Here is a 19,850-nt window from a genome sequence, read left to right as displayed (position 1 = left end):
GGACTATGCAGCGCAGCGTCAAGACTCCGGATGAGCCTGAAGAAAGCGACACTGAAGATAAAGAATTCATATAGTTGGAACGGTGGTAAGTAGTAGTGATAATACACATGTAGCTGTATTTATGATAGAGGTGTACATGAGCGCGGTCTAGAATGACTTTGATATGAGCGAATATGTGCCTTTTTCGTCGCTTCTTTGTTAATCTACAACAACGTTGGCAAAACTAAACTTAAAACATGATGTCTTCTTCATTGCGCTGGCATAATATTCATGTTCAGTATCCAGTGCGGAGGGAGTCACTGGAACGGGATGGCGCAGGAGACCGACTTCCCGTCTTTGACCATCCCCCGGCCTCGTGCGACAGTTGGCCTCAACAAGGTTAAAAATCAAGATTTTTAACCTCCTTGGCCTCAAGAAGATCAAAGCAGCGGACGAAAAGTCGGTGAGTTTTTAAACTTAGACCACATGTCACATGTTTGAAAGTACTGTATGATGATCTTACACAGACAGAGGATATGTATTAGTATGTATAAGTATGATATAAAAGACACCGAACTAAACAAGACATAAAGAAAATAGACGTGGGCATTAGATTATTTGTTTATATTTCTACGTATACATTTATATTTTTCGTTTCCCCAAACAGCCCAGTCGGGTTAGCCTAAGCAGATTCCGAGATGGAAGATAGTAACTTATGATTATGAATAACGTTTTCATACTTCTCATTTTTTTGGATCACAAAACCCTCTTTAATGCCTATTAAATCCAGGGCAATAAGAAAGTGTCACGATCTTCTCACCCAACTATTCAGTGCTGTTGAGGATACATGTAGGCATGTCGTAGCTGACATGTTGGCGTCCATGGTATCCAAAGCGCTCCAGATACGCCATATATCAACAAGGAGGCTCCAGTCAAAGAGATAGTGTCAATGAATGCATCATTCACTAGCCCCGATACTAGTCTCCGTTTGGTGTGTATTTTGTAATACACTCTTTGCTGCTTTTGATATGAACTGACTCATATGTGTTCTCATTGAAAAGAGTAGACTTAGGCTAACGTCATATTTCCAAACCGAGACCTGGTTGGGCTGTTTGTTGACACGAAAAATAGAAATGTATACGTAAAACAATGTGAATGACTATTCTCTTTACGTCTTGTGTAGTTTGGTGTATTTTATATCATACCTTTCGTTCCCGAAAGCTGTCCGGCCGGGCCCCGGTTTGGAAATGTGACGTAGGCCTTACAGACTGCTGATCGTAATCACAAAACAGTAATATGATGATTTTAAAGACGCGAGTTCTCCTCGCGGAGCCTGCTGTGGGGACTATAACTTACACTCCACCCTCCCCTTTACAGCCACTATCGTTTGAGCCGTCAATCTCAAGCAGTCCGTAGTGATGCTCAGCCAGCCCGGATGTTGTCTCCGTTCAGATAGCTAGGGCAGCTAGGAGTTTATCCTACCCTCGCCGTCTCCCAAATCAGTCTGTTCAGTTGGACGCGCCTTGAGAGGTAAGTGAAGTGAAACTAGGGTTTTACCTCAAGGTTCGAACGGAGGATCATTGCATGTGAGCGGAGCAAAATATAACCTAAATTGCAGGGCTAGGGAGTTTTATAAAGTTTCTGAAAGGGGCAGCAAAGTCGGGATTTGTGGTACTACAACAACATATATGTATTCACTGTATACTGGAATGTTTGTATCTTTTAGTCAGGCGTTTCAAAGCCACAATTATTATTACCGATTAAAACATGTACAGTCTCGGTCCAAAATATCTCACCTCTGCTTGAAAATGACCTCGAGTTCAGGCCTTGCGTGCACGCAAGGTATCTCCAAGCAGATGTATGGCTCCAGTTTGTTTCGTACGTATTTTTTGGGGGCCTTTGAGGACGTACTTTCGGTGCAGTGGTCCTCGTTTTTCTAATCTTTGTTTCAACTTTCCTCTCGTCATGAAAGGCGTCTCGCGAGAAAGACGAAGAAAACACATCATCAGAGACAAGTCGGTGCCATGCAGGATCATGCAGCTGTTTGGAGATTAGGTCCAGGCAAACCCCCTTGCTCCAGGAGAATTGTTATCAGTCACACTCACAGGATAAGTTTGATAAGGTCCTATATCACCATGCAATGCATAGCCTTTTCCACATGTCTCGAACTGTACCTTGTCAGTTAACTCCTCCGGCGTGTTATCTGTATTTTTGGTCGATTTCTACTAATCTCCAAGCAGATCCTACAATGGCATAAGATAGTACCAAACTGGCCAAGAAGTTTAGTCAGCCAAGAGGTGTCCATTTGCCATGTAGCAAAACACACTCCTAAGCCGGCTTCATTCCTCTGGCAGCTTTTGATACTATCTTATGCTACCGTAGGATCTGCTTGGAGATTAGATTTCTACCATTTTTGCAGCGACCATTTTTTCCACGTGGTGAGAGCACGTGACCCTGGGCGTGTCCTGACGTCAGTTTGGCCACGCCCCGCCCCCAACAACCTCTGCTTGGAGAGTACCTACATGTATACCCATTGCAGTGAGTCTTGTTTAAGAGGTAATTGACAGGAAAGAGCGTACTTGCACGGCTGGATGATCATGAACGTCATATCCGGGATCTGTGTGCATCATCGGGCGACGTGACTCCAACCTATGGGGTCTTGTAGGTTTGCCGCCCCCGTACAGAAAGGGGCAGGGCCGAAAGTCAATGACCTCAAAGCAGATGTAGGGAGGGAATACTAACATTTCAATCATTTTCGACACCTCTCCATCCATGCCATAGCCAAAAAACATCAAGACCCATCTCTCCTAACATCTGCTTGGAGACTAAACTGGCCCTGTAACGATAGAACCCAGGCTATTAGAGTAGCGTTACGACCACGCCCCTTTCTTTAACCGCGCTTTTCTCATCTTTGTTTAGAGTAAGCTATCCGATGTAAACAAAGGGTAACCATGGCGGTCCGTTTCAATGACTCTCACGCCCAAACCACATTCCCTTAGGGCATTAGGGCAAACCATATGATTTTGTACTTATTTGGAACATTTTCGGATCTAAACTGTAACAGCATTTGCACAATAAATTGTCTTATGGTAAGTAACACTAAGCTAGCGTTTACTCCTTGTTGCCATGTTATGACGCAAGATAAACAGAAACGAGCAGCATAGGTTACAGCACGACAATTCAGGCAATTTGACCCTGTGACGTCAATACTAAAGGGAGGCCACATTGCCCAAACCAGGTGTGTCAAAAATAACCGACAAGGAAGAACGCCGCGAGTTTACCTGTCCGCCTACTCTCAACTTTCATTACAGGTAACATTTTTGTACTGAGTGCATCACACGAGTAAATATCTTCTCTCAGTGTTTGCTTGTCAATCAGATCTGTCAGAAATGTTTTGAAGGACCTGAAATTTCGATACGGCAAAAGTCTGACATGCTTGACGGCATCCAGTCGAGTCTGTCAACGGTATAATACATACTCGTGCCTACGCGTTGGCAAATCTAGTAATGGGTTTCATGTGTCGGCATCACTATCCATCATGTACTTGTACATGGCATGTAACCGTTAACAATTCTATATTTCTTTCACATTGATGCGAAAATTCTGCAGCTGTGACCAGTGTCTACATGTTTTTCTTTCAACCAAAATTCCGCCACCTATGCCGTCGACCATAACTGTTAATTTACAATCGATTCTCGAGGACTTTTTTTAGCATTTTTTGCCAGTCTCTACTAGCTGGAAGAATAGTATAAAAAGGGGACGATGAAGTTATGAATAAAAGTCTGGTAGGAGTTAGGCCTAGGAGTGAACTGCCCGTCAGGATAGACTGCAAAAGACTGACTGAAATCCCATGGCAACTTATTTGGACAAATTCGTCTTTTGTCATCGAGCTGGCACGTCTGCTTGGAGACTTCATTTTTGCTACGTTGGCATTTCCGTGACAATGAAAATTGGTAGATAGGACAGAGTGTACGTTATGCATTATTAAAGAACTTGTCCTACGTAAGTGGCTTGGGACAAGGACGGGGCGGGGCTATTTTGAACGACATGAAAAATTATGGAGTATGCGTTTGGTTTCGACATTTCTTCCATTTTGCTGACGCCAGGGAAGGGTTCGGGCTTCATGTCCTTAAATTAAAATAGAGTTTATAAGTTTTGCATTTAACGTGGGTTAGGAAAAATATTGCTAATGATACACACTAGACTAGAATCAAAAGAAAAACGCACTTGCAGTTACAGAAATATGGCAGTAAATACAGAGCGACTAAAGAACAAAGGGACACACTTAAGCGCAGCTTGCACCCATGTGTACGATTACGTTCGCCTTGTACGATCAAAGCTAGGTTACCTCAAACCAAGCTAGGTTACCCCAGACCACTTAGTACAGAGCCAAGGAGCGGTTCATAGCTCGTGTAGTTCGAAAGATCGCACTAGTTTGCTAAACAAAGCGTGTGCTTTTCTGACGCGGTTTTAAATCTAAAATGGTCGACCAAAACGCACGTCTTCTTTTGTAACGCACGAACGTGGGATCTCGCAACATAACATACATCAATTTAAGTCAGCAACTTTGTCTAAAACTATCTAAGGAGCTTACTTTTGTTTGTCGATACGACATGGCTACAGAGTTTATAGCACCTCTTAAGGACCTTTTCTGAAGGTTCCAATATTTCAGTCTGTGGCTACGTGACAAACCAGGCAGGTACCGCTACGGTGTCAGCTGTCTGTCCCGGTGTTTACATTCTGTTCCAATAGACTGAAGCGCTGAGAGGACAAAACCCAGGATAACCGCTTTGCCGTTGGGTAGTCCGCGTTTTCAGTCAGTTAAGAACGATTCTGAAAAAAATGGCCAGTGAAAAATCTGCAGGTGTTTGACCGTGGTAGGAAATAGTGGCGCTGTACAAGATGGTGGATTGGATTGGAGATTAGAATATTGTGTGAATTTAAGACATGGCACCGAATTTTAAAAATCGTCTATGAAAGCAGAAGTGCGGTAAAACAATAGGTTTATGTTATCATGTGTGAAGACCATAGAATAGGCACATCTGTGTGTTGGGCTTTCTACAAGCAGATGTTTGGCTGAAGCTGTGCGTTTTTCTCCACCGGACTCCTGGTGAGCACGTTATGTGGGAAGACGCACTTAGACTCATGAGCTTTATCTAATCTCCTTGAAAAGATGTGCAAGACATTTATCGAATCCACACATCTGCTTTGAGATTAGAACAAGCAGCTCAGCTGAGCTTCATTAAGAGCGTATCGGGTTTGAAGGACGGACGTTGCCCGTGGCAACCAACGATCACGGATGACTGGGTCTTCGGCACATCCGGGGCACCATGCTCACCAGGTAAGCAGGCCCACAGGTAGGGGGTCTTGGTTACCTGAGGTGGTTACACCTATCTCAGTTGGGTCGTGGTATCCGCCCTAGGCAGGACGTACAGAGACAAGACAACACACCGTCTTACTCCAACCATACTTTCTTCTTTCTTGACCAGATCGCGACTCTCTGAGCTACTGAGAATCATCTCAAGATGGGTGAGTGGAAGAACGGTCTCTTCGGTTGCTTCAACAACTTCGGGATTTGCATCATCACCTACTTCGTGCCCTGTGTGACGGCCGGCCAGAATGCCGAGAAGGCGGGAGTCGGCGGGTGCGTGCCCTGCGCGATCGTCTCCATGCTGGGCTGCATCGGCATATACTTCATGGCCAAAACCAGGGAAAAGACAAGAGAGCTCAAGGGAATAGAGGTAAGGAAATGGATGTTTTAGTTAGTGTTAAGAAAACGAAGAAAAGAGAACTTGTTTTTTTTGTCCAGTAACGCCCACGTATTTATTGATTTGTTCGAGCCATGTTGAATTCTTTTATGCAGGCCCCAAAACAGATCCAACAGGTTTTTTTCGTCTGTTTAAGTTTGGGGCGGATTATGCGGGCGACCTTCTGTTTAGCGGAAGTAGTCGTTGTCGCTTCCCTGTCGTTTTAGGAACGAAAGTTTTGCTAGAAAAAAAGTCTTCAAATTCCTTCGTGGTCGTCTTGCTTTTGAGAGAGAAGAAACGGGTCTTGCATGTCGGACACGCAGCGAGAAGCTGTTGTACCGTTTAACGTGCTCTAAAAAGTACAAACAGAAACGCGAAGGTAACTAAATATTATGCTACAAAGACGTAAAAGATGCGGAGTTTCTCTTTTCAATACCACCGTATCTTTTTTTTTTTTCCATTTCAAAACCAACACAACTTGGCAAACGTTGAGGAATTGTATTCTTTTCGCTCTTTTGTGCGATCTAACAGACGTGTAGAAATAGTGAACGAAATGCGTTTGCTTGGAGCATTACTAAACATTTGGTTGTTAGAAGATAACAACAAAACAAGTCCGGTCTCCACTTTACTGAAGAGAAAACGAAAGACAGCCACAAACAACCTTCTGAATAATTAAGAACCACTCAGGGGTGAAAATGCTTCATCCTTCTTCATTGTTTGAGATGTCCGCCTGCTTACTTTGTTTGCTCTTGGGAAAATCGAGTTGTCTGTTGGGGAAGTGGTTTCCAAGTAATTATAATACACGTCAGCAGGCCTTTATTATGTAACCTGTAATTAGCTAGCTATCTGACGAGTTCCTCTTTCCTTGCTGGAATTCGGAACAAAAGAAATCGATTTCTTTGCAGGAAAAAAACTTTACACATTTATACGTCCTTTTCTTTCTGAGGCTGGCATACAAGTCGCCTTCTTTGCCATGGGGACTCCGAATTTGAAAACAATCCTCGAGGCATTTCGGCACTAAATCTTGCACGGTAGACGGTTTCTTAATAGAATTAACTCGCGTCCTTTCTTTAAAATAAGTCTTAGATTTTTTTTCGTTGCCGTGGTGTCACATGGTCGAGCTATGGAAACTGCAAGACTTCATCCAAGTTTCTTGTGAACAGCGGGTGACTTGAAATGTCGCTCTTTTTTCATGAGGAAGTGTAGAATTTGGGTGGGTCAAGTGGTGGGCGATAAGTATGTTAATGTTTGCATACTGTCAGGTGTGGGCTGAAAGAAAGTCTCCAACGTTGTTGGCACACATGTTAACGTCCCCCTTCCCTTCTCTGAGGTACATGTCTTGTTCTTAAATTAAAACGATCATACCACTTGAATATTTCAGTGGAATTATGATCGTATTGTGAAATAGATTGTAGATAGTAAGAGAGGAAGTAAGCCCTCAAATGAAAAGAATCAACATACGCCTCAAGGTCTAAAGTGATACTAACATAGGCAGGCAAAAATTGTAACGATTTTCTACCCTTTTATTGGGTGGGTGGGTGGAGGATTGGCATATTTTCATTCGTTAGTTCTGCATAATACGCACGGGAAGAAGGAAAACAAGAGAAAGGAGAGGAGAAATTTGAGATTTTGCCTTCCAGTACATGTTGGACTAGCCTAGGAGCAATCTTGATCCAAAAATACTCTGTCGTATTTCAGATTCCGACACATGTACAATGCAGCACACATCATACCTCTGCATAATACACAAATTTGTATCCATGTTTATTCTGACAACCAAGCCTTGTTAATCATACAGCATCATTGCGCAGTCATGCTCGAACGATTGAGTGCAAATCAAACAACGCGGTACTCAAGGGAAAAGTGAATTGCTGTAGTAAATATACGCGTAAAGTTGGCAAATATTGACCTACCAAGTCCCAAGGGAAGGAAATAAAATGACATCTCACGCTGGATTTTACTTACCACGTATGATAAAGACTGTAAACAAAAAATACTATATTGTAGCAGCATTCCGGTAACAATGCTTGGTAAGAAAAGACTTTCCTTCTCTGACAAAGAAAGGGGTGTTTTAGAAAACTACAAAGCGCGAACGTAATCCTCGGATTTGGGAGTTTTGGAAACCGCGAGGCCGGGGGTTGTGAGAACGCAAATTGGCACAAAATCCAATTTTAAGGGCGGTATCCATGGAAGTTGTTAGGTGGGTAGCACCGGCTCCCGGGTGGCATTGAAAGGCGCCAGAGTTGTGTGTCAAGGACCATCTTAGAGAAGTTTAAACAGGGGTCTGGGTTTGGACATTACGTTTTGCTGATTTTGCTTTCTTTCCCCGATGGTTGTGTTCTATTGACACGGTGGCTGAAATGATAGAAATGAAAACGCAATCATTGAAAAAAACGGAAACTGCCTAGCGTACTGTATACGTAGTCTCGCATTTCAAGAACGCCATACAATTTTGGTAAAATAATTTGTAGTCCTTAAAAAGTTCGGGGTCGTATTAGCGGTGTCGCCTTCGAATCGCTCGAAGTTTCGAGAATTTTCTATTCAAAACATTAGGGCCATCGGACAAACTTTCCCAAGGAAAGAACACTCCCCTTGCGGCTTTGTGTAGTAAGACGGATAGGTATGTTTATATCAAATAGTTTGCATACACGAGTGGGAGAAGCGACGCTAATAAGAGGGCTGTTACAAGTCCCCAGAGGCAGTATATCTAAACACCTGCAAAGTAACATGTCAAAATTTTCGCGGGCTAAGACCAAAACGTTATTTTCACGTGGTTTTTCGACTGTTTGTGTGGCAAGATGACGCTATCGATGTAACAAAGTGTTAAAAAGGACGATGGAACGCACTGGCAACGGGTATTGGACACATGCCACACGTGATGATATACCTTCAGGCACCATAGTTTTGGCTCAGTTAGGCGTCTTTCTCTTGTTGAAATATTATTTTACAACTCTCAATCTCATAGTCCTGGGACTGAACAGAAAAGTTGGGTACAGTTCAGTATGTTGGCCGGAAACATAAAGGCCCATGCAGCTGCATTTGAGCAAATTTTGAAGTTTAATCTTGGACAAATGTCTTCTGGGTAATCAACGTGCCACGAGAATGCGATGGAATCTACTAAACAAAGAAGCCGACAACTGCGTAGAATCGTATTTCAACATCAGAAGGGTCATTGATCATCATCATCATCATCCACCATGGTTTGCGGCTGCAATGGCCCCCAGTTTATAGGTGTGTCGGTCACCAATTTGAAGGTCTTTAACAACCTGTAGATACTGGTAACAGCATGGCTAAGACTCAGTCATTTCGAAACTCCTTTCGGGGAAAAAATAATGGCTAGAAATTGGCAAAGACAAGGGGTTTTGTTTACTTAGTTAATTTGAGCGTTTTCGACCAACATTGCAGCGTATCTCATGCTATAGGCTACCGTGATAGCAAACTATGACGGTAGCCTTCTATAGTCAAAAGTTTGTTTCGGCTAAAACAACTCATTATCAGTTGTTGGTTACATCTACTTAAATTGCGATTGTGGTTCTCCTCAGTAGCTTTTTTCAGTACTTTGGGGAAATTTTTTATGTCCTTTTGACCAAGCGAAATTGGGCTACGAAACCCCAGGGAAAACCTAACCCCCAGATTCCATGACATTTCCAGCTGATCTAGCGATTAGCACAGGGTTAGTCCCTCCAAAGAAAGGGAAACTTGATCCACCTGTCCGACAAAGGAAACTATAGGTGTTCCTCACGACCGAGCGACTCTAGCTCCACCGTGCACAGACGTGGCCTCCAACCACGACACCTTTGTGTACCGTCGTCAGGTCAATATGTACACTGTATGGCAACCCGCAATGTCCCCTGTGTTCATGTTATTTATACAGCAAATGTCACGCTTTTGGTTTGGCACGGTACAGAACGTATAGTGTACACAGTTTGGGATGTTTTTCGGATTGAAAACGTGCAGAGAAGAATGGAATAGAAATAATTATATTCCGTGTTGACACCTGTTGGCTAATAAGGAAATGTTTTACTTATTTCAATTCTGTTGCTTAGATTGTTGCTCTGGAATGTAAAATATGCTTTTACAAAAATTCAAAAATTACAACAACTGAATATGTCATTGTAGCATCGCATTGTGTAAACAAATTTTTGATTTTAAAGAAAAAAATTTCATTTAAAAAATGGTGAAAATTTCTTGATAACACAAATAAAAGCTGATGATACGCACAGGGGAATTTCATCAAGGCCAGACGACAGTAAAAAGCAGAACAAGAGGAGCAACGAATTTGCACAACTTTCTCATGATTACAAAAGACAAAAGAAAGCGGTACCATCATTTTCTAACATAATGTCATATTTCATCAGATGCCAAATTGTCCTTGTGACAGTGTATAATGGCCCCAGGGAGAACCTGACACTGTTTTGGAGACTGTTGTCATGTCCACTGTAACCGAAGCATTACAGAGTCAACTTAGGCATGTTAACCTGTATAGACTCCGTTAATGAACACACAGTGACAATGGACTGATCCAGAGGGACTGAGCAGTGATAGACAAACTGTAAGGTTTTGTGTAACTTCAATTAGAGTTGCTTTTCTTTCGATGCCTAGGGTCTCTTGCAAATCTGGACAGAAATTAATGTTTCACATATCGAAATATGAGAGATTAAAGAACACTTACGACAGTTCAATCAATCAACCAAACAGTCACCTACAAATTCTTTTGAAACATTGTTGAGTATACAAACAAAATTGCACAAGAAAACTGCTCAGGGGACTGATAGAATATGATCTTTATGAACAGGTGGTCACTACAGACAGGATTGTTAATGCTTGTGCCAATGGGAAAAAGTATCTAAAAGAGTTTCAAAAAGTGGTCACATTGGCTAGATGCATATGGTTCTTATTATTAAGTGGTCGCTTGTATAGGTTTGACTGTATTTAGTAGTCTATAGCTTAAGCTCAAATGACTATTAGGTACATGTGCCATCCATTTTGTTTTCAAGGTGTGCAGAGAAGCCCTAAGAGAACATTGAATTGCTCAACAAAAAGCTTTGCTATGTCAATGAATGGCACTATATAACAGTGTAAAATGTTCATCTTATAAGTCTACAATTAGAAGCTTAAGTTGTTGCCTCTTTTGGGGGGGACGTGGGAAACTGCAATTGCACCCAGACCAACCGTTCTGTTTTGCATAAACAACGACCACACCCAAAAATGCAACGGAACATGTTTGCCCCGTCCAGCTGATTCTTTCTCCGGTCAGAGGAAATTCCTGCACACCTTAATGCCTAATGCACACCCTCTTGTGAGGGTGTTTTGTTATATTAGACACCACCAGACTTTTCTGTGTGCTGAAAAAATAGTAGAAAATGGTGAAAATTCTGAGAGAGTTTTACCAGAATTTGTTGGCTTAGCACACAATGTATGTGCACATATTTGTCTGCAAAAAGGCAAGTCAAACCTGTACTGGTGACCACCTCTACACTAGGACCACCTGGGCAATCACTTTTTGGTGGACTAAGATAATTTTTCCCACTGACACATTAAGTATTGAGAATACTCACCATCTAAAGACAACCTGTCTACACAGACCATACTTCATTGGCCCCAAGTGGTCTTCTTGGGCAATTTTGACTTTTTCTGAAAAGGTGATTCAGAATTTATACTTTTTTCACACATCCAGTGTCTGATTTAGCCTCTAACAGGCTCCGTATGTCCCTAGAAAAATAGTAGAAATCGGCCAAATAGACACAGCCTGTAATATACCAGAGGGTTAGCCGGCAAAAAAGTACAGTTGGTGACCTATGGCACGTTACCAAATTTTAACTATCATTCCAGAAAAATGTGGAGCCTGGTAGAGACTATGTATGCTTTCCTCATCACTGAAGAATTTGTTTTGGTGAGGTAAAGAATAAACATAGATAACCTCATTAAAGCTCTATTGAAAGTTGTTTTTGTTGTTGAGATAACAAGAATAAACAGCTCTTATGTTAATCCCAAGGGAAAATACATTGCACACTCTTCAGTATTTGTCATATTATTATAATATGACAAATAAATCCTGTTATAGAATAAGCAACCTCACTCTTAACAATTCAAAAACTTTAAGTCACTTTAAGAAATCTAAATAACAACATTTATGCCCACAATGTCAATACCCTGTTGTTATGCAGAGATACAAAAGCCCTTAGGCAACCATGCATGGCCACACCTTGCGTTGGCGGGTAAAACAGCCATAATTTACCCTTGATTAAGTTTGATATAATTGTCAATTGTGCTCTCGGTACCTTAGGGCAAATCATACAGACTGCATCAGAACTTGGTTGAACTTTAACCTTTGAAGCTAGCTTTTTCAGAATAGAAAAGTTAATGTTAACGGGAGGGGGCCATACTTAGACAGGGGTCCAAACTTCGTCAGGTTTAAAAAAATTATTGTTGCGGAGAAATGCATAGATGCCTGCACATGAGAAGTACACTAGCTGTAGACTAAACCTTGTTGTAAATAACTACAAAGGCGGGGTATGTGTCGAAGTTAGCAAGTCCCACAGATAACGATTGAAAAACTTGCACAAGTTTGACGCCTTCCGTGCAAGTTGACGAGCGAACGTATCGAGACCATGGCCCGGGAAACTCTTGAATTATTCTTCGCAAAATATGACATGTGAAAAAATACCACCATACATAGAAATGATGTTTATTAGCCTTCAGAAAAATAATACCTGTGTTCTGTTTTGCCTTTAACTGGGTTGGATAAACGGAGCTAAAATGATGCCACAACGTTCACACAGTCGGGGCCCCGCCATTTTACGATCACGCACGCCGGCAGCCGAGCGATGCTCAACACGTTGAACTCAGTCAACCCGTCCGTAGAGCGACAAACATTCAAGAAAAATCGATCCCTACCGACTAAAAAAATCCTGTAGCCATTGCTGCAGCCAAAAGACAGGATGAAAAGGCAATCAAGGAAGCCGAAAAGCGAAAATGCCATCACAATCTATGTAAACAGTGTGCCGCCGTTTTGCGGCAAGTTGGTCTCACCGTGAAAGGTAAACATTTTAACACACCGTATTTGAATAAGTCGCGTAATACAAAATATGACCCATATTTGGTACAAAAAAATTATAATGAAGACTTTAAGTGCTATTCTATTTGCATAAGTTGTTTAAAAATGCACGGCGATGGTCTGGTTGTTACTATGTCGGAGTTTGGACCCCTTTTTTGTGTTGGAACGTTCTGCTAGGACGCAAGCCGAAAACCTGCCGTAAGTTTCGTGCGCTGTCAAAGTACAGCGCGGAACGCTACCGTTAAATTAAATATATATCTGTACAGCTTCAATAACAGTTATATGGATGCATACAAGATCTTAACTTGTTTTTGATGAGTTCACTGTAAAATGTACATTGACAAAAGCCATGCGCATCCACTTAGAACGGCTGTCGAAGTATGGCCCCCTCCCGTTAACGTTAGTATTCAAATTGAGTTACCCTCACGAAGACTTGACTTTGGTGTCAAAAAAGGGCAAAACTCTAATGTCTTGCTCCTCTACTCTAGCGACAACTCATTTAGTATCTATTTTAGCGTCTGTAGCCCAGGGGCTGTCTCAATGACGACAAAAGATGTTCCTGTTGCCATGGTGAAGGTCAGGAGTTTGACCTTGCTCGATAAGTCATGTTCTATTGTCTGACAGGGTTGGTGGAGGGCAAAGTAGATAAAGAGGATGGTTGATTCATATTTACACTCATGACATTGTACATAGAGATAACAATGTCTTCAATAGTCTATGTTTCAAAACGGTGAGTTGTATAAATAAAAGTAAGTTTATGAAACAACTAAATGACGATGTAATTCCCTAAATAATGTTACATGTACACAAATGTAGGTTGAACCTAAGGTGATTTTCAAGGCAATGTTACACTTTAAGAGAGTGTGCTCATAGTTTAAGAAATGCCAGCCAACTTTTGCCATCACAGATCTGTGCCATGCAAATTTTTTGAGAATTCTTGGATGTCCCATTTGTGGTAAAATTATCTGGAAACTGCCTGATTCATTATTTATCAATGGCAATTTACATGTCAGGTCGAACAATAGTCTGCGCCCTCACATGAAAGATCGGCCATTTTGACGATTATTCAGGGTCAATTTCACAAACTATAAAAGGGTATATGTAGTCCTATCAGTCAGCGACATTTTGTGCTATGATGCATAGTAGACATTGCCCATTTTGTGTATCCATGAATATCATCTTGATTTTTTCCCCGCACATTTTGTGTATTTGACAGTAACGTACATTTCGCAGCTGTCCCCTAATCAAAATGTGTCTATGACAAGATATATGGTTTATGAAAAGTAGACACACCCTTGACAACAGCCGAATGTTTTGTTTGATATCAGACATGTCAGAAAGATGTCCCATGAGTTTTTATTGATACCATTCAACCCCCCATGCAGTAATGTACATAGAAATTAATATAGATTAAGTATATAGTTGTAGACTACTCTTTTAACCTTTTCATGTTTTCATATTTGTGTGTGTGTTCCCTTACTACTTAGCTAAGCCTTCAGACATGAGTTTGCAAATATTCTCATATTCATGTACCTGGCCATTGGAGTAGTCCCAAAGAGACTAATACGCACTCAATAATTTACATGTAGGTGTCTAGCAAGGATGCTGTTAGCTTAGTCGAATACCAAATCAACAGATTATCACTGAAGAAGATACAGTGGTACAAAATGCACCTTGTTTTCAACAGTCTTTTCTTGTCACACCTGACTTTGCACCTGTAGGAGACAAAACTGACATGTTGTTATGCAGTCACTCCGTGTTTGGAATGAAACCCAGGGGATAGACCTTAAGATCTTAAGAAGTGCACAGTGTTAGGTGACAGGTGCTTGGCAACTTGAACTTGAAGGGTATTCATTTGTCCGAACATGAATCTTAGACAAAGTACATTGCTTAACTTCCTTCTAACACAAAGGTATACACAGATCAAACTTTCAATGACCACTGTCAACATCTACAAGATCAATGAAGCTAAGATGCAATTGTTTTGAAACTCCTGTATTAAACAAACTTTAATCTCAGATTATAGTTTTCCTGTTACATAATTCCGCCACTTTGAAAATGTGAGTTTGAGAGTATCTCTTGTTCAGCATCCCGAGGTATGAGCAGAGTGCATTATACTGGGGGATGTTGTACTGGAGGTCTCTTTAGATATGTTCTTTTGGGTTCGGCCTAGGTGCCACCTGATTACTATTTGTTCAGGGCGAGCCTGGCAGTAATTGGATGGTACCTCAGTCCTAACTAGATATATGATTCTGACCTGGCGGAATTATGATAGTAGATGTTTAGATACAATTCAATCTCTACAACTGGATAAAAAAATGGATATTTACTTCCGGACATCCATCACACTTTTTATCCAGTTGTAGAGATTGAATTGTATCTAAATATTGTTAACCTGGATGTCTAACCTTCATAAACGTATAATAGTAGATGTTGTATCAAGTAGACACGTAGGCACTTGACAAACAAAGTAATCAAAGATTAAATTGTAGAACTGAAATGAATGTACATAAAATTTGCATTTTCCAATGTAAGTTAACGTTGTGTGCTTTGTGATTTCAGGGCAGTTTTATGATGGACTGCCTGATGTCCTGGTTCTGTCCGCTGTGCTCCATCGTTCAAGTGGCTCAGGTAAGCTACAACGTCATATCATAATCATCATGTTATAATTAATTTCATTTCATTTGATTTGTTAATCTTGTTAAATTTTGTTAAACTTGATCAATGCATAATATAAACATTTCATACGATCTAGTGGCGGCTGTTGAGGCCCACGAAAAGTAATGTAGGCTTCTGCCCTCCCCTGGTTTGTGATTTTTAACATATGGCCAATGTACTGTAATGCTGGGAGAAGGAGTTTCTGAAGTTCGCACCTTGGAAACTCCCTCTCCTGAAGCATCAAAGGACCTTAGCCAATATTGAAATTCATGAACCAGTGCCCCCATCCCCCTATCAAATAAAAGCCAGCAGTCCTACATGTCTGCAAAGGAGACTATGATATTCCTGTGTTTGTGACATTGAACCATGTATTGTTGGCAAAAATGCCTTCATGAATAAATGAAGTACAAGAGAAAGTTGTTTAATGACTGCAAATGCATTACTGCCATGAAATATAGATAAGTCCATAGTCATAAACTAGGATCAAATCCATGTGCCGGTACTGCTTGTTCACCTTTATCTGTGGGGTAACCTATATCCATTGTTTTTAAGAAACTGGGTATTAAGGGATATCAAGTAGGTGAACAGTGGTGTCAAATTGCAATACTTTCAAAACATTTCAGTTTGAAACCACTGTCAGTCAACTTCATATCCTGTTTTTTAAAGCAACAGATATAGGTTACCCCCTGGTTAAGGGTGAACTAGTGTTTCACATGCATGCATGTAGTTTTGAAATGAGGCTACTATTAAACATGTACATGTGGACTAGTGATAGGAATAGTTTGATGAATGGATCTGGAAGACACATTACACAGCATGAATAATAGAAATGATGTGCAATTTGCCAGGCACAAAGTTCCCATTGTTTGTTGTGGCAACAGTTAAGGTTATGAGTCAGGTAGGCCACTAACCTGACAGGCCATTCATAATGTATGATATACCATGTGGAATTCGGCCTTAAACGGCAAACTTTAACAATGAACGTGTACATTACACATAAAATTAATGTATTCTAAATTCAATAACAGCAACCATTGCTTTATTCTCCTCAACGTTTCGGTGACCGTCTGTCATGTTCTTCAGGGCAATTCTGACTTTATGTTTTGTGACCACATCTGAACTGTGAGCAGCGACACCTGTCCTGTAGTACAATGTAAACCAGTCAGAATTGCCCTGAAGAAGGTGACAGACGGTCACAAAAACGATGGTGAGAATAAAGCAATGATTGTGTAAAAAGTAGAGTCTCTTTATTCAGTGACGTACCAACCTGATGAAACACAATTCACAGGGTATTTCATTGCCATTCTTACGTTACAGGAACTGGAGGATGTGCCAGCAGGCGGCTCCATGGTCCGCGAATAACCAGCGACCACCGCAGCAGCCAACGAGATCTCTGGAGACGACATTCCCCGCTAACAACCTTCAGGAAACCGTAGTAACAACGTCGTTCTCAGCCTCCAGAATCCTGTGTGTATATTTGAAAACTACAAAGAGAACAGACGTGCAGAAGTGCTAGATATATTGAACGCATTGTGATCCCTAGTGTTTTGACCTTCTTCGTGCTGAAGTAGCCATGTGGCACCAAATTCTGTCACAGTATTGGTTTCATGGTTAGGCATCATGAAGACGGTTAAGGTCATCCCTCAAGATTTGTATACAGACACAAGATATCAGCCAGTGTCCATCATGCAATAAAATTTCGTTGGATTATCAATTGTCTGATGTGAAATGAAACTTCATTGCTTATGATGGACAAAAAATATTGGCTATTCCAGAATATATCCTGGGTTTGTTAAAACGGTTGGAAAAAATATTGGAGCTAGCTTAAATACTGGCCAGAAAAATAAATTGGAGGTTGCATTTCTTTGAATTTGAGCCCAAAAATGCAAATTACTGGCAGTTTGTTACCGTATTATGGACACATTTTGCCTTCAGAGAAAAGTGGGCAAAACTTAGGGCAATGCTTGTAAAACACAAGAGGAAAACAATGTTCAATATATCTACTCGTTAATGTCTGATGTGAACAATTTCAAGAATTTCCAGTTGTTTTTAGGAATTAGTTTTATTTCATGAAAAAATTCTTACTGATATGCCCCTGATATTGTTGAGATTCTTCCTGTGTCTGACATCTTGCTATGCAAATGAAGGTTTCCAAGTTTGTTGTTCAAGGTATAGAGATAGATTTTGTAAGATTTATAAAAAAAATACGAGTGCTCGAATATCAACTGAAATGACATAGGAAAGATACTTTTCCAAAGTGTAAAATTTCCCATCCAAATCTTAATGAACAAGCTAGTAAGTGAAGACAGTTCTTGTTTTGATAGTAGACCTGCAAACTATTTTTCCATGATAAATTTTAAGTTTTGTTGAGTTGTACAAAAAGTGTGAGTTGTGGAGCCACAAAAAGATCTTTAATCACGAATCTTACAAATATTATCTCCTACTACTTGAATAATGCAACATTCAATTCCTGTTTCACGCTACCAATAGTTATAGTTTTTGAAGTGACAATTTGTCTACATATTTTGTTAGGAAGACAGTAAAATTTTATTTTTTTGTGCTGAAAATGCCGCTACAACGATTCCAGAATCGTTTGTTTTGAGAAGGCCATACACAACGTGTTATCCTTTTTAAAACAATGGATTATCAGAATCTAAGTAGCCCAATAATGATGCAAACATACCCAAAATGATGACCCCCTTTCCTTGAGTGTGCAACTTGGCCTCGATAAATCGTTTCTTGGGTTCTTGAGCTGAATAGACTATAAAAACAACTTGGCATGATGGTTAACGGTAACATCAGTATGTGATAGGCATTGGTTGGTCACAACCTGATACATAAATCACTATGTATAACCAGGGTTATTGAGACAGAACTGATAGTTGCTTGTTTTTTGTTTCTTTGCCAAGAACCAAGTTATGATTTGAATTGGCCCAAATGCCTTGCAGTAAGGGATGTATTTTGTGTACGGAAGTTGATACATTTGTCAACGATGATGGAATTTACAGGAGATATGTAAATATCCTTTTGTTAGTTCCTTGTCATTGTCAAAATAAACTTTTTTTCCCCACTCATTGTTGTATTATGCTCTGTTTGTATAATAATCGTTTGGAAAATTTAATCATCCCATCTCTTGTGTAGGTCAGTGGAAAAAGTCAATCATGATTTTTATCAAGATTTAATATCTTTACTCTTGTGGTGGTTGTGTGTAACATGTGCCTTAGATGTGCTCTGCACTAAGATATGAAGCTCTCTGGATGTACCATGGATTCAAGGAAATGCAATGTGCCTTAAAACTAGACTCTCCATGCAAATGTTGGGCTTCAAGATCGTAGTGTTTTCTACATGGGCAAGCAGTCATCTGCTGTAAAGTAACATTTGTAGAGGAAGATCCAGTTACAAATCAGAAATTGTTGTACAAGAATACATTGGGAAGCTTTCTCTCAAATGTATTATGTCTCTACAATATATGTAAGAAGCTGGCATTGTAAAAGGGTAACATGTAGCAATAGCAGAGGACTCGATTTACATGTACATTTACTTGTGAACAAATGTACAATAACTGTTCTATGAAAGCTTATATCTAAGTGCAGAGCTTCTTCTATGTAGTGTAACATTTCTTTGTTGCCTCTATGCTTGGAATGACCACATCTACTGAGTTTGAATAAAACAATTTCACATTGACTGAATTCTGATGACTCTTTTGTACATATTTGTCCCTAGTAAGGCTTGTCAACCTTTATCTGCGGGGTAACATATATCCATTGTATTTAGAAATTTGGAAAAATGTATTTAGGGACATCAAGTCGACGGATGGTCATTTCAAATTGAAATAGTTTCAAAATAACAGTTTAAGATATAGGTTACCCAACGAATAAAGGTGAACTAGTGTTACATCTTCCTGTTGGTCACAACGAAGTCCAAAGATACAGTAAGTCCAAATTTGTGATTCAAAACCACCAAATGCATGTGTATGTCTCCACCACAAAATTGAAGATTCAGAACACGGGGTTTAGAAACATCCCTGGAATTATATTGTCCTGCCCTTAACAACCCGTATTGTTGTCCTTCAAACACTGCGTTCAACAGCTGTTACGTGACTTATTATTCATGCACATCAAGGATGAAACAATTTTCCCCGAAAATTGCAGCATGTTTGAGGGATGTATCACGATATAGAGGTGCCCGGTATGGGTTGTTTGAAACTGGGGAAAAATTTCCATCAAGTTGATAACAAGGATAACAGCAACAGCTTGGAAGAAAAGAGGAACATACAATGTAGAAAACAAACTACACTGAACTTCAAGTTGGAAGGGAATTGCAGAGACAATCATAAAACCACCACCCATAAGACATTGTACCTGGCCATTCCCTTTGTTGTACTCAAAACACCGATCACTGGGTTACAT

General features: G+C 40.5%; 1 protein-coding gene across 2 annotated transcripts; it reads left to right on the top strand.

The window, feature by feature from the left end:
* Positions 1-3,174: 3,174 nt before the first annotated feature.
* On the top strand, positions 3,175-19,130 carry LOC118424767 (protein PLANT CADMIUM RESISTANCE 2-like). 2 transcript variants are annotated; one of them, XM_035833503.1, is made up of 4 exons: positions 3,175-3,290; positions 5,469-5,720; positions 15,346-15,414; positions 16,759-19,130. In XM_035833503.1, exons 2-4 carry the CDS (start codon positions 5,505-5,507, stop codon positions 16,801-16,803), a joined length of 330 nt encoding a protein of 109 aa, XP_035689396.1. In that variant the 5' UTR covers positions 3,175-3,290; positions 5,469-5,504; the 3' UTR covers positions 16,804-19,130. The 2 variants fall into 2 exon arrangements, with proteins under 2 accessions (XP_035689396.1, XP_035689395.1); XM_035833502.1 differs by lacking the exon at positions 3,175-3,290 and having other exon boundaries at positions 5,344-5,720.
* Positions 19,131-19,850: the final 720 nt, after the last annotated feature.

This window comes from Branchiostoma floridae, chromosome 10, assembly GCF_000003815.2.
Source record: "Branchiostoma floridae strain S238N-H82 chromosome 10, Bfl_VNyyK, whole genome shotgun sequence".
NCBI lineage: Eukaryota > Metazoa > Chordata > Leptocardii > Amphioxiformes > Branchiostomatidae > Branchiostoma > Branchiostoma floridae.
Note: the sequence above shows the minus strand (reverse complement) of the source record. Positions and strands in the feature narration are given on the sequence as shown.

Bases quoted from the DNA above. Each gene is read 5' to 3' on its own strand.
- LOC118424767 (XM_035833503.1), top strand. From the start codon at position 5,505: ATGGGTGAGTGGAAGAACGGTCTCTTCGGTTGCTTCAACAACTTCGGG. The intron at 5,721-15,345 runs GTAAGGAAATGG...TTGTGATTTCAG, and splicing joins GAGAGCTCAAGGGAATAGAG to GGCAGTTTTATGATGGACTG. The intron at 15,415-16,758 runs GTAAGCTACAAC...CTTACGTTACAG, and splicing joins CCATCGTTCAAGTGGCTCAG to GAACTGGAGGATGTGCCAGC.